The sequence below is a fragment of the Salvelinus fontinalis genome, chromosome 34 (assembly GCF_029448725.1).
Source record: "Salvelinus fontinalis isolate EN_2023a chromosome 34, ASM2944872v1, whole genome shotgun sequence".
NCBI lineage: Eukaryota > Metazoa > Chordata > Actinopteri > Salmoniformes > Salmonidae > Salvelinus > Salvelinus fontinalis.
This window is the reverse complement of record NC_074698.1, coordinates 38014362-38031861: the sequence shown is the minus strand read 5'-3', so window position 1 is coordinate 38031861 and position 17500 is coordinate 38014362. Positions and strand designations below refer to the sequence as shown.

The window sequence follows — 17500 nt, the reverse complement described above, 5'->3', positions numbered from 1 at the left end:
TCTTCTAGTCTTCTGTTGCTTTCATCATATTTTGACCACAGACTCTGCCTTTTCCAGTTTAGGTTGAACTTACTGCGACCTGTGCTGATGTTGGGGACAGACTGTAAAACAGAATATAGGCCCTAAAGGCCGAGAATGACACTAGAATGTGCTTCACATCACTCTTTCTTGGCTCCCTTGTATTAAAGCTACATTTCATGCAAACATACGGAGCCACATCAGAGTCTATTTAGGAAAAATACTTACAGGAAGTTATATCATATCTTGTTACAGCAGGTTGCAGGTTTTGTTGATTGAGGTCACCAAATACTGTCTGTATGAAGCAATAGATTCACATCTGGTCCTAGCGAGAAACACTTCTTTTGCTGTACAATTGCCTCGGCATATCAATATGTTATTCATCCCAGAAAGGAAAGGTATGTGTTCTCTTCATACTCCTCTGTCAGTAGCAGGCATAAGAGGCCTGCTGAAGTTCAGTTGCTACACCAGATGCGATCAGTAAATATATTCAGGGATTCCTCCCAAACTGTTTGTTTCTGGTGTCTATGTCAGGAGCAGCGTTGAGCCACATATAGTGTCTGTGGGAAATGCTACCCCATAACGATGACTCAAGGTGAGACTCCGTGGTGTCTGATAGACTCCGTCACGCCTTCTGCCCCCCCCCCCTTCCCCCACAATTATCAGACACATAGGAGAACCACCCTCCCTTCCCTCCCGACACCAGCCCCCACAGGAGGACAGTCTCGTAATAGCAGACGTTAAGCCAGACACTCTGACGGGAGTGCTAATGGTCTGATTCATGACCAGTGGATACTATGAAGCCACTCTGGAAATGAGCTGGGGATCCTTTACCTCATTAGCTCAATTTGTTTGCACAGAGACTGTCCTCCATCTTTTTTATACAAACTCTCTTTGTCACTGTATGACAGAAACAATTTATTCAACAAATCTCAAGCTTTCAACATATTATCTTCTCAACCAATAAATGCTTCTTCTTGTAGCAGTGTTGTACTTATTTATTTACTATGAAGATAGTGTAGATGCAGACAGGAAGTAGCAGACATAGATTATCACTGGGCTCAATGAGAACTAGAACTATAAGGCCCAGTGCAGTCATTTTCCTGTGTTTCATCTATATATTTACACACTATGCGGTTGGAATAATACTTCAATTAAAATGATGATAATGTCCTTTTCGTTTTAGAGCTGTTTGAAAAGACCGGCTGAAATTTCAGGAAGTTTTGGTGGTATGGAGTTTTGGCCTGCCTGGTGACATCACAATTAGTTAGACCAATAAGAAATAGAGTTTTAAACCTCTGCCAATAACAGTTAGTTTTCCCCTCTCCACTCAGACCACTCCCAGACATTCCTAGCAAAACTCTTGCTTGAGAAATTGCTCTTTGTTAAGAAGCTATTTTGGTTCCTTTTGACCATTTTAATTGAAAACAATCACAGTAAGATACTTAATAGATTCACAGAAATGCTATGATATTGAAATAAAAGCGGCTGCATTGGACCTTTAAGATATCAGTTTAGAGGTCTGTGGTAACCATGCCATGGTAGTAGTGGCCTGTTCTGTCTCTGTTAGTCTGAGGCAGCCTTGAAATGAACTTCCTCATTTCTAGTACTGTCATTGTTGCTAAGGGTGTTTCCTGTGTGCGTGTATACATGTCTTCTCTCTCTCTCTGTGTGTGTGTGTGTGTGTGTGTGTGTGTGTGTGCGTGTGTGTGTGTGTGTGTGTGTGTGTGTGTGTGTGTGTGTGTGTGTGTGTGTGTGTGTGTGTGTGTGTGTGTTTTTCAGACCCGGAGTGGGCGTCCTACACCCTGGGTGTGTTTGTGTGTCAGAGCTGCTCGGGTCTCCATAGAAACATCTCCCAGATCAGCAAAGTCAAGTCTGTCCTGCTGGACCCATGGAGTGATGCAGAGGTAGAGGTGAGTCTGTTCTGCTGGATCCATGGAGTGATGCAGAGGTAGAGGTGAGTCTGTTCTGCTGGATCCATGGAGTGATGCAGAGGTAGAGGTGAGTCTGTCCTGCTGGACCCATGGAGTGGTGCAGAGGTAGAGGTGAGTCTGTTCTGCTGGACCCATGGAGTGATGCAGAGGTAGAGGTGAGTCTGTCCTGCTGGACCCATGGAGTGATGCAGAGGTAGAGGTGATTTGAGTTTGCCATTGGTTCTGTCTGTGTGTGTGTGTTTGTGTGGTGTGTGTTTGTGTGGTGTGCTTGTGTGTGTGTTTGTGTGGTGTGTTGTGTGTGTGTGTGTGTGTGTGTCTGTGTTTGTGTTTGTGTGGTGTGTTGTGTATGTGTTTGTATTTAGGTTTGTGTGGTGTGTGTGTGTGTGTGTGTGTGTGTGTGTGTGTGTGTGTGTGTGTGTGTGTGTGTGTGTGTGTGTGTGTGTGTGTGTGTGTGTGTGTGTGTGTGTGTGTATGTGTGGTGTGTTGGGTTTGTGTCTGTGTTTGTGTTTGTATTTGTGTTTGTATGGTGTGTTTGTGTGTGTGTGTTTGTGTTTGTGTTTGTATTTGTGTTTGTATGGTGTGTTTGTGTGTGTGTGTATGGGTGGCAGTGTTGTGAGGACAGCCTCCCAGCCCTAATTCTGGCAGGTGATTAATGGAGGAAGGGAAAGAAGGGAGATGGAGACTAAATGAGTTGAAGGAGGGCAGAATGAGAGAAAAAGGGGTGGGAGACCAGAGATAAAGGGGGAGGTGTCAAGGTTTGGTATTGATCTTGTGTGCATGCCAGCACAGTGTGTGTATGTGTATGTATGTGCATGTATGCATGAGTGTGTGTGTGAGTGAAACCCAGCTCATGAAACATCTCTTTCTCTCTGTGATTGTAGTTTATGGCGTCCAACGGCAACGATGCTGCTAAAGCCAAATATGAACAGAAGGTGCCTGTTTTCTACTACCGTCCCACACACACAGACTGCCAGTAAGTGTCTTGGTCCCTGGCCCTGCTACCGTCCAACACACACAGACTGCCAGTAAGTGTCTTGGTCCCTGGCCCTACTACCGTCCCACACACACAGACTGCCAGTAAGTGTGTTGGTCCCTGGCCCTGCTACCGTCCAACACACACAGACTGCCAGTAAGTGTCTTGGTCCCTGGCCCTGCTACCGTCCAACACACACAGACTGCCAGTAAGTGTCTTGGTCCCTGGCCCTACTACCGTCCCACACACACAGACTGCCAGTAAGTGTGTTGGTCCCTGGCCCTGCTACCGTCCAACACACACAGACTGCCAGTAAGTGTCATGGTTCCTGGCCCTACTACCGTCCAACACACACAGACTGCCAGTAAGTGTCTTGGTCCCTGGCCCTACTACCGTCCAACACACACAGACTGCCAGTAAGTGTCTTGGTCCCCTGGCCCTACAACCATCCAACACACACAGACTGCCAGTAAGTGTCTTGGTCCCTGGCCCTACTACCGTCCAACACACACAGACTGCCAGTAAGTGTCTTGGTCCCTGGCCCTACTACCGTCCAACACACACAGACTGCCAGTAAGTGTCTTGGTCCCTGGCCCTACAACTATCCAACACAAACAGACTGCCAGTAAGTCTCTTGGTCCCTGGCCCTACTACCGTCCAACACACACAGACTGCCAGTAAGTGTCTTGGTCCCTGGCCCTACAACCGTCCAACACAAACAGACTGCCAGTAAGTCTCTTGGTCCCTGGCCCTACTACCGTCCCACACACACAGACTGCCAGTAAGTGTCTTGGTCCCTGGCCCTACAACTATCCAACACACATAGACCTCTGGCCTAACCACCCACCCCTTCATGCCATGATCCAGTTCGCTCAGCTGGGTCACCCTCTGTCTGTGTGACCGCTCCTCTCAGTGGCCCTCTAAACACTGTAACATAACACAAACTTCACCAAACATGACCAACTTTAAACTTGTGGGTTTCTCATTGGCACACCTGTAAAATGACAACTTCTCAAAGACTAAATGTGTTATAGTCATCTGGAGGAAGCTCCACGTAGAGTTATGGAGGTAGAACCCTTACCAGATGTTGGTTACCTATACAGGAACCACCCTTATATATACCTATTCCTCCTTTCATGTGTGCAATGTTTAGTCATCAATGGCAGAGGCCAGAGGAAAGGCAACAGTTTGGAATGCAGCCACAGTGCATTCACTGTCTTACGTCAGATCGCTCGAGGATTCCGCTTGCTCTGGTTGAGAGACGAGTGTAGGAGTGACGCTACCGGATGTAAGATAATGGCCCAAGTGTTGACAGTACCCTTCCAAATGGAGTCCTCAGCCTGGTTCTCCTGGGGGGTAACAGTCCCACTGGGCACAGACGTCAGTTCAACGTCTAGTATTGATTTACATTTGGTTGAGGTGTCAACTAACGTGAATTCAATGTAAAATCAGAAAAACATTTCAAAGTGTCATTGGATTTAGAGAGAGAAGAGAGAGAGACTAGAACGAGTAGAATACACCAGAGAGAGGAGAGGAGGATGGTGAGGTGTGGTAGAGAGACTAGAAAGAGTAGAATACACAAGCGAGAGGAGAGGAGGGTTGATGAGGTGTGGTAGAGAGACTAGAAAGAGTAGAATACACCAGAGAGAGGAGAGGAGGGTGGTGAGGTGTGGCAGAGAGACTAGAACGAGTAGAATACACAAGAGAGAGGAGAGGAGGGTTGATGAGGTGTGGTAGAGAGACTAGAAAGAGTACAATACACAAGAGAGAGGAGAGGAGGGTGGTGAGGTGTGGCAGAGAGACTAGAACGAGTAGAATACACAAGAGAGAGGAGAGGAGGGTTGATGAGGTGTGGTAGAGAGACTAGAAAGAGTAGAATACACAAGAGAGAGGAGAGGAGGATGGTGAGGTGTGGTAGAGAGACTAGAAAGAGTAGAATACACCAAAGAGAGGAGAGGAGGGTTGATGAGGTGTGGTAGAGAGACTAGAACGAGTAGAATACACCAAAGAGAGGAGAGGAGGGTTGATGAGGTGTGGTAGAGAGACTAGAACGAATAGAATACACAATAGAGAGGAGAGGAGGGTTGATGAGGTGTGGTAGAGAGACTAGAACGAGTAGAATACACAAGAGAGAGGAGAGGAGGGTTGATGAGGTGTGGTAGAGAGACTAGAAAGAGTAGAATACACCAGAGAGAGGAGAGGAGGGTGGTGAGGTGTGGCAGAGAGACTAGAACGAGTAGAATACACAATAGAGAGGAGAGGAGGGTTGATGAGGTGTGGTAGAGAGACTAGAACGAGTAGAATACACAAGAGAGAGGAGAGGAGGGTTGATGAGGTGTGGTAGAGAGACTAGAATGAGTAGAATACACAAGAGGAGAGGAGGGTTGATAAGGTGTGGTAGAGAGACTAGAAAGAGTAGAATACACAAGAGAGAGGAGAGGAGGGTGGTGAGGTGTGGTAGAGAGACTAGAATGAGTAGAATACACCAGAGAGAGGAGAGGAGGATGGTGAGGTGTGGTAGAGAGACTAGAAAGAGTAGAATACACCAGAGAGAGGAGAGGAGGATGGTGAGGTGTGGTAGAGAGACTAGAACGAGTAGAATACACCAGAGAGAGGAGAGGAAGGTTGATGAGGTGTGGTAGAGAGACTAGAACGAGTAGAATACACCAGAGAGAAGAGAGGAGGATGATGAGGTGTGGTAGAGAGACTAGAACGAGTAGAATACACCAGAGAGAGGAGAGGAGAATGGTGAGGTGTGGTAGAGAGACTAGAAAGAGTAGAATACACAAGAGAGAGGAGAGGAGGGTTGATGAGGTGTGGTAGAGAGACTAGAAAGAGTAGAATACACAAGAGAGAGGAGAGGAGGGTTGGTGAGGTGTGGTAGAGAGACTAGAAAGAGTAGAATACACAAGAGAGAGGAGAGGAGGATGGTGAGGTGTGGTAGAGAGACTAGAAAGAGTACAATACACAAGAGAGAGGAAAGGAGGATGTTGAGGTGTGGTAGAGAGACTAGAAAGAGTAGAATACACCAAAGAGAGGAGAGGAGGGTTGATGAGGTGTGGTAGAGAGACTAGAACGAGTAGAATACACAAGCGATAGTAGAGGAGGGTTGATGAGGTGTGGTAGAGAGACTAGAAAGAGTACAATACACAAGAGAGAGGAGAGGAGGATGTTGAGGTGTGGTAGAGAGACTAGAAAGAGTAGAATACACCAAAGAGAGGAGAGGAGGGTTGATGAGGTGTGGTAGAGAGACTAGAATGAGTAGAATACACCAAAGAGAGGAGAGGAGGGTTGATGAGGTGTGGTAGAGAGACTAGAACGAATAGAATACACAATAGAGAGGAGAGGAGGGTTGATGAGGTGTGGTAGAGAGACTAGAAAGAGTAGAATACACAAGAGAGAGGAGAGGAGGGTTGATGAGGTGTGGTAGAGAGACTAGAACGAGTAGAATACACAAGAGAGAGGAGAGGAGGGTGATGAGGTGTGGTAGAGAGACTAGAAAGAGTAGAATACACCAGAGAGAGGAGAGGAGGATGGTGAGGTGTGGTAGAAAGACTAGAACGAGTAGAATACACAAGAGAGAGGAGAGGAGGATGGTGAGGTGTGGTAGAGAGACTAGAAAGAGTAGAATACACAAGAGAGAGGAGAGGAGGGTTGATGAGGTGTGGTAGAGAGACTAGAACAATTAGAATACACCAGAGAGAGGAGATGAGGGTTGATGAGGTGTGGTAGAGAGACTAGAACGAGTAGAATACACCAGAGAGAGGAGAGGAGGATGGTGAGGTGTGGTAGAAAGACTAGAAAGAGTAGAATACACAAGAGAGAGGAGAGGAGGAAGGTGAGGTGTGGTAGAGAGACTAGAAAGAGTAGAATACACCAGAGAGAGGAGAGGAGGATGGTGAGGTGTGGTAGAGAGACTAGAACGAGTAGAATACACCAGAGAGAAGAGAGGAGGATGATGAGGTGTGGTAGAGAGACTAGAAAGAGTAGAATACACCAGAGAGAGGAGAGGAGGGTTGATGAGGTGTGGTAGAGAGACTAGAAAGAGTAGAATACACCAGAGAGAGGAGAGGAGGGTTGATGAGGTGTGGTAGAGAGACTAGAAAGAGTAGAATACACAAGAGAGAGGAACGGAGGGTTGATGAGGTGTGGTAGAGAGACTAGAAAGAGTAGAATACACAAGAGAGAGGAGAGGAGGATGGTGAGGTGTGGTAGAGAGACTAGAAAGAGTAGAATACACCAAAGAGAGGAGAGGAGGGTTGATGAGGTGTGGTAGAGAGACTAGAACGAGTAGAATACACCAAAGAGAGGAGAGGAGGGTTGATGAGGTGTGGTAGAGAGACTAGAACGAATAGAATACACAAGAGAGAGGAGAGGAGAGTTGATGAGGTGTGGTAGAGAGACTAGAAAGAGTAGAATAGACCAAAGAGAGGAGAGGAGGGTTGATGAGGTGTGGTAGAGATACTAGAACGAATAGAATACACAAGAGAGAGGAGAGGAGGGTTGATGAGGTGTGGTAGAGAGACTAGAAAGAGTAGAATACACAAGAGAGAGGAGAGGAGGATGGTGAGGTGTGGTAGAGAGACTAGAATGAGTAGAATACACAATAGAGAGGAGAGGAGGGTTGATGAGGTGTGGTAGAGAGACTAGAAAGAGTAGAATTTATTTATTTTTTATTTTTATTTCACCTTTATTTAACCAGGTAGGCTAGTTGAGAACAAGTTCTCATTTGCAACTGCAACCTGGCCAAGATAAAGCATAGCAGTGTGAACAGACAACAACACAGAGTTACACATGGAGTAAACAATAGACAAGGCAATAACATGTTAGAAAAAAGAGAATCTATATACAATGTGTGCAAAAGGCATGAGGTAGGCAATAAATCGAATAATTACAATTTAGCAGATTAACACTGGAGTGATAAATCATCAGATGATCATGTGCAAGAAGAGATACTGGTGTGCAAAAGAGCAGAAAAGTAAATAAATAAAAGCAGTATGGGGGTGAGGTAGGTAAATTGGGTGGGTAGTTTACAGATGGACTATGTACAGCTGCAGCGATCGGTTAGCTGCTCGGATAGCAGATTTTTAAAGTTGTTGAGGGAGATAAAAGTCTCCAACTTCAGAGATTTTTGCAATTCGTTCCAGTCGCAGGCAGCAGAGAACTGGAAGGAAAGGCGTCCAAATGAGGTTTTGGCTTTAGGGATGATCAGTGAGATACACCTGCTGGAGCGCGTGCTACGGGTGGGTGTAGCCATCGTGACCAGTGAACTGAGATAAGGCGGCACTTTACCTAGCATAGCCTTGTAGATGACCTGGAGCCAGTGGGTCTGACGACGAACATGTAGCGAGGGCCAGCCGACTAGGGCATACAGGTCGCAGTGGTGGGTCGTATAAGGTGCTTTAGTAACAAAACGAATGGCACTGTGATAAACTGCATCCAGTTTGCTGAGTAGAGTATTGGAAGCTATTTTGTAGATGACATCGCCGAAGTCGAGGATCGGTAGGATAGTCAGTTTTACTAGGGTAAGTTTGGCGGCGTGAGTGAAGGAGGCTTTGTTCCGGAATAGAAAGCCGACTCTAGATTTGATTTTGGATTGGAGATGTTTGATATGAGTCTGGAAGGAGAGTTTGCAGTCTAGCCACACACCTAGGTACTTATAGATGTCCACATATTCTAGGTCGGAACCGTCCAGGGTGGTGATGCTAGTCGGGCGTGCGGGTGCAGGCAGCGAGCGGTTGAAAAGCATGCATTTGGTTTTACTAGCGTTTAAGAGCAGTTGGAGGCCACGGAAGGAGTGTTGTATGGCATTGAAGCTCGTTTGGAGGTTAGATAGCACAGTGTCCAGGGAAGGGCTGGAAGTATACAGAATGGTGTCGTCTGCGTAGAGGTGGATCAGGGAATCACCCGCAGCAAGAGCAACATCATTGATGTATACAGAGAAAAGAGTCGGCCCGAGAATTGAACCCTGTGGTACCCCCATAGAGACTGCCAGAGGACCGGACAACATGCCCTCCGATTTGACACACTGAACTCTGTCTGCAAAGTAGTTGGTGAACCAGGCAAGGCAGTCATTAGAAAAACCGAGGCTATTGAGTCTGCCGATAAGAATATGGTGATTGACAGAGTCGAAAGCCTTGGCCAGGTCGATGAAGACGGCTGCACAGTAATGTCTTTTATCGATGGCGGTTATGATATTGTTTAGTACCTTGAGCGTGGCTGAGGTGCACCCGTGACCGGCTCGGAAACCGGATTGCACAGCGGAGAAGGTACGGTGGGATTCGAGATGGTCAGTGATCTGTTTGTTGACTTGGCTTTCGAAGACCTTAGCTAGGCAGGGCAGGATGGATATAGGTCTGTAACAGTTTCGGTCCAGGGTGTCTCCCCCTTTGAAGAGGGGGATGACAGCGGCAGCTTTCCAATCCTTGGGGATCTCAGATGATACGAAGGAGAGGTTGAACAGGCTGGTAATAGGGGGTGCCACAATGGCGGTGGACAGTTTCAGAAATAGGGGGTCCAGATTGTCAAGCCCAGCTGATTTGTATGGGTCCAGGTTTTCCAGCTCTTTCAGAACATCTGCTATCTGGATATGGGTAAAGGAGAAGCTGGGGAGGCTTGGGCGAGTAGCAGCGGGGGGGGCGGGGCTGTTGGCCAAGGTTGGAGTCGCCAGGTGGAAGGCATGGCCAGCCATTGAGAAATGTTTGTTGAAGTTTTCGATTATCACGGACTTATCAGTGGTGACCGTGTTATCTAGCCTCAGTGCAGTGGGCAGCTGGGAGGAGGTGCTCTTGTTTTCCATGGACTTTACAGTATCCCAGAACTTTTTGGAGTTAGAGCTACAGGATGCAAATTTCTGCTTGAAAAAGCTGGCCTTTGCTTTCCTGACTGACTGCGTGTATTGGTTCCTGACTTCCCTGAACAGTTGCATATCACGGGGGCTCTTCGATGCTATTGCAGTTCGCCACAGGATGTTTTTGTGCTGGTCGAGGGCAGTCAGGTCTGGAGTGAACCAAGGGCTATATCTGTTCTTGGTTCTGCATTTTTTGAACGGAGCATGCTTGTCTAATATGGTGAGGAAGTAACTTTTAAAGAATGACCAGGCATCCTCAACTGACGGGATGAGGTCAATATCCTTCCAGGGTACCCGGGCCAGGTCGATTAGAAAGGCCTGCTCGCAGAAGTGTTTCAGGGAGCGTTTGACAGTGATGAGGGGTGGTCGTTTGACCGTGGACCCGTGGCGGATACAGGCAATGAGGCAGTGATCGCTGAGATCTTGATTGAAGACAGCAGAGGTGTATTTGGAGGGCAAGTTGGTCAGGATAATGTCTATTAGGGTGCCCATGTTTACGGATTTAGGGTTGTACCTGGTGGGTTCCTTGATGATTTGTGTGAGATTGAGGGCATCAAGCTTAGATTGTAGGACTGCCGGGGTGTTAAGCATATCCCAGTTTAGGTCACCTAACAGAACAAACTCTGAAGCTAGATGGGGAGCGATCAATTCACAGATGGTGTCCAGGGCACAGCTGGGAGCTGAGGGGGGTCGGTAGCAGGCGGCAACAGTGAGAGACTTTTTCTGGAGAGATTAATTTTTAAAATTAGAAGTTCGAACTGTTTGGGCATAGACTTGGAAAGTATGACAGAACTTTGCAGGCTATCTCTGCAGTAGATTGCAACTCCTCCCCCTTTGGCAGTTCTATCTTGACGGAAAGTGTTATAGTTGGGTATGGAAATCTCAGAGTTTTTGGTGGCCTTCCTAAGCCAGGATTCAGACACGGCAAGGACATCAGGGTTGGCAGAGTGTGCTAAAGCGGTGAGTAAGGCAAACTTAGGGAGGAGGCTTCTGATGTTGACATGCATGAGGCCAAGGCTTTTTCGATCACAGAAGTCAACAAATGAGGGTGACTGGGGACATGCAGGGCCTGGGTTTACCTCCACATCACCCGAGGAACAGAGGAGTAGTAGGATGAGGGTGCGGCTAAAGGCTATCAAAACTGGTCGCCTAGAGCGTTGGGGACAAGGAATAAAAGGAGCAGATTTATGGGCGTGGTAGGATAGATTCTGGGCATAATGTGCAGACCAGGGTATGGTGGGGCACGGGTACAGCGGAGGCAAGCCCAGGCACTGGGTGATGATAAGAGAGGTTGTATCTCTGGACATGCTGGTCTCAATGGGTGAGGTCACCGCATGTGTGGGGGGTGGGACAAAGGAGGTATCAGAGGTACGGAGAGTGGAACTACGGGGTCCATTGCAAACCAAAACAATGATAACTAGCCTGAACAACAGTATGCAAGGCATATTGATATTTGAGAGAGACATACAATAAGGCATAAAGTGATTGCAGGTCATGATTGGGAGAGCTAGCTAAAACAGCAGGTGAGATAACAGCAGCTAGTCAGCTAACACAGCAACAGAAGGTAAAAATGGCGACGACTGGGCAGAGAGGGTCGGATTAACTACACACAGATCCTGAGTTAAGGCACAGAGCCGACAGATAAAACACAAATAAACAGAATGGAGTACCGTGAATTAATGGACAGTCAAGCAGGCATCAGCTATGTAGCCAAGTGATCATAGTGTCCAGGGGGCAGCCGTAGATGGAGTAGTGAGGCCTCCACTAAGCTAGCACGCGTTTAAAGTTAGTAGCCCGGGGGGGTGGTCTGCTCAGACGGAGGGGGTCTGCTCAGACGGAGGCCGGTTGAGGGCACCGGTTGAGGGCACGTCTGCAAACCAGACGTGGTCGTGTCGACAGAGAATCCAAGCCGGATAGCGATGGCGAAAGAGAGGTTGTGAATTGTAGAGTTGTGTTTGCTAACTGGTGCTAGCTTCCTGGCTGCGCTAGCTGCAAGATAAGCTAGCAGTTAGCAGACCGGGGCAGGCAAGTTAGCCTTTGGGGGACGTCGCGATGGGGGGGAAGTCTGTTTTTGCCTCTTCGTGCGGTGACGTCGATAGACCAGTCGTGGAATTAGTAGGGTTCCAGGTAGCTCTAGGTAGCTAACAGGCCTAGTAGGTTAGCAGAATGGGCCTTCAGCGGGCGTCACGCCTGAGGGGCCTGTTGGAGTCCCCGGGCAGATTATGTCGGTATTCCAGTCGTAGAGGATAGGCGGGGTTCCGTGCTCCGTACCGGCAGTAAATGGGTCCGGGTCTTGTAGCCCAGGAGTGGGCTTCAGTGGTAGCACAGGAGCCCTAGCCAATTAGCTTCAGGCTAATTGGTGCCTGCTCCGGTGCCTGCTCCGGGATGGAAACGCTAGCCAGGAGTGGTCACCCGGGATTGTGGTTAGCTAGTTGCGAAGATCCAGATGAAAATGTTCAGAGTTTGCGGTAGGAATCCGGGGAAATGGAGAGAAATAGGTCCGTTATGCTCTGGTTATAGTCACGTTGTTCGAACTAGTGAGAGCTTTCCGAGCTAAAGGTTAGCTGATGACCGCTAGCAATGGTTTGCTAACTGATAGCTGGTAGGCAGTTAGCTGGCTATCTTCAGTAGATGGATTCCAGATCAGAAGTAAATAGAAATACTTTAGAAAAAAGCAGATCCACGCCACATTGGGTGAGGCGGGTTGCAGGAGAGTATTTAGAGGTTGAGGTTTAAGAAAGTATTTTTAAAAGATATGCGAAGAAAAAGATGTAAAAAGATATATACAAGGGACACGGGACACGACAGGACAAAGACGTCTACACTGCTACGCCGTCTTGGAAGAATACACCAGAGAGAGGAGAGGAGGGTTGGTGAGGTGTGGTAGAGAGACTAGAAAGAGTAGAATACACAAGAGAGAGGAGAGGAGGGTTGATGAGGTGTGGTAGAGAGACTAGAACGAGTAGAATACACAAGAGAGAGGAGAGGAGGGCTGGTGAGGTGTGGTAGAGAGACTAGAAAGAGTAGAATACACCAGAGAGAAGAGAGGAGGATTGATGAGGTGTGGTAGAGAGACTAGAACGAGTAGAATACACAAGAGAGAGGAGAGGAGGGTTGGTGAGGTGTGGTAGAGAGACTAGAACGAGTAGAATACACAAGAGAGAGAGACAGAGCAAACAAACACACACAGTCTCAGGCTTTATACGTTTGTGTTTGTTCATGTTGCCTGTGTGCATTTTAAGACGGATTACTGATAAGACAGAAAAAGAGAAGAGAGAGATAGAGTGAGCGAAAGTGTTGAAAGACAAGGGTGGTGATGGAGGGAGGAAGGCAGGGGGAGGAAGGGAGGGAGGAAGGCAGGGGGAGGAAGGGAGGGAGGGAAGAAGGCGTGAAATGGGAATGATAAATTCAGAGCGAGACAGAGGTGAATTGAAGAGAAGGGTGTCAAAGTATTTTTATGGGTGACCGTCCATTCCAATCATTTCTGTAATAAAAATATTTTGACTTGGCAATCCTGATGATTTGACAGGGCAGAGGAGCAATATAATATTTAAAATATTTAAAAGAAAAGTACACCATTATACACTCACTGGATGAGAACTCCAGGGTTGTGTTCATTAGGTACCAAACGGACTGAAACAGGGAGGAACTCTCTGGACTGGTCCAATAACAAATACTTATTTTTGTGTACCGTGGCAATACATTTTCAGTTGCGTTCCCTAATGAACACCACTCTGATCTGTCATCCATGTTGGTTAATGAGACATTATTGACAGTGAATGTTTTCAAGCATAAACACAGTAAATATAGTAAACAAACACCTGTTTCTGCAGGCTCCTTCGGGAACAGTGGATCAGAGCCAGATACGAGAGGAAGGAGTTTGTGTGTGTGGAGAGACAGGAGCCTTACTCTGCAGGTAAGACTGAGTACACACACACACACAAACGCATGCACATATGCATACAAACAAGTACGCTCGCATACACACACACACACACAGCCACACACATACAGCCACACACACACACACACACCCATACACACACAGACAGAATGAGCCTGAGCCTTTCTCTCTGTCTTTATCCTCTCACCACAGTGTGCTCCTCAACACCCCTGCATTCCACACTCAGAGAATAATGGCCGTTCTAAGGCTGAACAGCTGATACAATCAGTAGTGAAAGAAAGAGAGAAAGAGAGAAATAGTGAGTGGGAAAGAGAGAGAGAACAAAGAAAGAAAGAGAGAGAACAAAGAAAGAGACCTCAACGTTCCCCCTCTTTCCTGGAAATCCATTCAAATAATATCAAATGCCATTCAACTTTGAGAGTTTTTTCTCGTGCTTCTTTCCATTCATGTGCTTTATCATTGCTATGCCTACATCATGTTATCTCAGGACCACATGAGCAGTAAAGAGCTGTTACTTTGAGACGATAATAGGATAAGCCTTGTGCCGCCTTGTCATCTCGCTTCAGCGACCGCCACATTGTCGTCCTTTCCTCTACTATGATGACATACTGGGCGCAGATACGTAAAAATGGTATCCACAAGTTAATCTGACTCTGGAGAAGTCAGCAAAACCTCTTTAACATGGCCACTCACACTCCTACTCTCAGTGACTCTGGTTCTTGTCTCAGCTGACTCTGGTGTTAGATCTGACCTGGAGTCTGTCTGATGTGATCTCTGTTAGCGCGAGTGGTACTATAGAGAGTCATGTGGCTGTACCAGGATCGGGCCAGTGGCTGAATGGTGGGTGTGTTCCGGGTTTATCTATCTCTCTCTCTTTCTGTCTCTCTGTTTATCTATCTATCTAGCTGTCTCTCTGTTTCTCTCTCTCTATCTACCTCTCTCTATATCTACCTCTATATTTGTCTCTTTGTTCCTCTCTCTGTTTCTCTCTATCTATCTCTTTATCTGTCTCTGTTCTTCTGTTTCTCTCTATCTATCTCTCTATATTAGTCTCTCTGTTTCTCTCTATCTCTCTATCTGTCTCTGTTTCTCTCTATCTATCTCTGTATATTAGTCTCTCTGTTTCTCTCTATCTCTCTATCTGTCTCTGTTTCTCTCTATCTATCTCTTTATCTGTCTCTGTTCTTCTGTTTCTCTCTCTGTTTCTCTCTATATTAGTCTCTCTGTTTCTCTGTATCTATCTATATCTGTCTCTGTTTCTCTGTTCCTCTGTTTCCCTCTATCTGTCTCTCTGTCCCTCTGTTCTTCTGTTTCTCTCTACCTGTCTCTGTTTCTCTCTATATTAGTTTCTCTGTTTCTCTCTATTTCCTCTTAATCTTTATTTCACTCTCTCGTATTTTCTCCCATTCTCGCTTCCTTTCACCCCATCTCTCCTTTTCCCTCTATCCACCGTTTCTCTCTCTCTCTCTCTCTCTCTCTCTCTCTCTCTCTCTCTCTCTCTCTCTCTCTCTCTCTCTCTCTCTCTCTCTCTCTCTCTCTCTCTCTCTCTCTCTCTCTCTCTCTCTCTCTCTCAGAGCATGATGACTTTATCACTACACCAAGAAGAGACGGAGGGAGGGATGAAGAGAAAGAGGTGGGGGATGGAGAGAGGGAGGAAAGAAGGGGGATGTAGGGGTGGAGAAAGGAAGGAAGAGAGGGAGGGATGGAGAAAGGAAGGAAGAGAGGGAGGGATGGAGAAAGAAAGGAAGGAAGAGAGGGATGGAGAGAGGAAGGAAGAGAGGGAGGGATGGAGAAAGGAAGGAAGAGAGGGAGGGATGGAGGAAGGAAGTGAGGGAGGGATGGAGAGAGGGAGGAAAGAAGGGGGATGTAGGATGGAGAAAGGGAGGGAGGGAAGAATATAGGCAGTACTTGTGTTCCTTACTTCCAGGACATTTCCCTTGATATCAACCTGAACAGATTGTATGATTTGCTTCAGTTCTGTGATTGGTGACATCAGCCGACGTAGGCTACTTAACCTGCAGTGTTTGATCTGCACATGTGCAGCACAAGCCTCTCTCTATGCTTATGTGTGAGTGAACTGAAAGTATACATCTTAGAAGCAGTTTTCCCATACTAACTCTGCATGTCCATACTCAGAATCAAACAGGCTTCCCCAAATAACATGGTCGCTGTGGTACAGCGTTTATTTTGATTGCTGATTTCAGATGTGTTGATAAACAAGATTATTAGGGACATCCTTCTTCTTGCACAGCATGTAAACATTTATATCAAATTATTATAATAATCTGACTTTTCACAATAATCGTATTATTGTGTGCATACTCAGTGCCAGCCGTCTAACTATTGGTAAGTCACCGGGATTGTCTTGTACCACCAACCACACTACACGATAAAAGGTGAAAAAATTGTGACACTGACAGAACTTTGTTCGAGCCTACGACCGCACGTAGTGGTACTTAATCAGAACCTGTCACACTGAACGAGCCAAGATGTCCGACCGTAGACCCTGTCACACTGAACGAGCCAAGATGTCCGACCGTAGACCCTGTCACACTGAACGAGCCAAGATGTCCGACCGTAGACCCTGTCACACTGAACGAGCCAAGATGTCCGACCGTAGACCCTGTCACACTAAACGAGCCAAGATGTCCGACCGTAGACCCTGTCACACTGAACGAGCCAAGATGTCCGACCGTAGACCCTGTCACACTGAACGAGCCAAGATGTCTGACCGTAGACCCTGTCACACTGAACGAGTCAAGATGTCCGACCGTAGACCCTGTCACACTGAACGAGCCAAGATGTCCGACCGTAGACCCTGTCATACTGAACGAGCCAAGATGTCCGACCGTAGACCCTGCCACACTGAACGAGCCAAGACGTCTGACCGTAGACCCTGTCACACTGAACGAGCCAAGATGTCCGACCGTAGACCCTGCCACACTGAACGAGTCAAGATGTCCGACCGTAGACCCTGCCACACTAAACGAGTCAAGATGTCCGACCGTAGACCCTGCCACACTGAACGAGTCAAGATGTCCGACCGTAGACCCTGTCACACTAAACGAGTCAAGATGTCCGACCGTAGACCCTGTCACACTGAACGAGTCAAGATGTCCGACCGTAGACCCTGCCACACTGAACGAGTCAAGATGTCCGATCTTAGACCCTGCCACACTGAACGAGCCAAGATGTCCGACCGTAGACCCTGCCACACTGAACGAGTCAAGATGTCCGACCGTAGACCCTGTCACACTGAACGAGCCAAGACGTCTGGCCGTAGACCCTGTCACACTGAACGAGCCAAGACATCTGACCGTAGACCCTGTCACACTGAACGAGCCAAGATGTCCGACCGTAGACCCTGTCACACTGAACGGGCCAAGATGTCCGACCGTAGACCCTGTCACACTGAACGAGCCAAGATGTCTGACCGTAGACCCTGTCACACTGAACGAGTCAAGATGTCCGACCGTAGACCCTGCCACACTGAACGAGCCAAGACATCTGACCGTAGACCCTGTCACACCGAACGAGTCAAGACGTCCGACCGTAGACCCTGCCACACTGAACGAGTCAAGACGTCCGACCGTAGACCCTGTCACACTGAACGAGCCAAGATGTCCGACCGTAGACCCTGCCACACTGAACGAGTCAAGATGTCCGACCGTAGACCCTGTCACACTGAACGAGTCAAGATGTCCGACCGTAGACCCTGTCACACTGAACGAGTCAAGATGTCCGACCGTAGACCCTGCCACACTGAACGAGCCAAGACATCTGACCTTAGACCCTGTCACACTGAACAAGTCAAGATGTCC

At 47.5% G+C, this 17500-nt stretch overlaps 1 protein-coding gene across 4 annotated transcripts in view; it reads left to right on the top strand.

The window, feature by feature from the left end:
• The window catches only part of LOC129833837 (arf-GAP with dual PH domain-containing protein 1-like), a 42446-nt gene that overhangs the window by 6540 nt on the left and 18406 nt on the right, over positions 1–17500 (top strand). For 3 of the 4 annotated variants that reach the window (XM_055898664.1, XM_055898661.1, XM_055898662.1), the window contains exons 2-4: positions 1801–1931; positions 2834–2925; positions 13609–13691. In XM_055898664.1, coding sequence (XP_055754639.1) covers positions 2837–2925; positions 13609–13691 — 172 coding nt within the window. In that variant the 5' untranslated portion in view covers positions 1801–1931; positions 2834–2836. Of the gene's footprint in view, positions 1–1800; positions 1932–2092; positions 2152–2833; positions 2926–13608; positions 13692–17500 lie in introns of those variants that run through there. The other variant, XM_055898663.1, reaches the window with a different exon arrangement.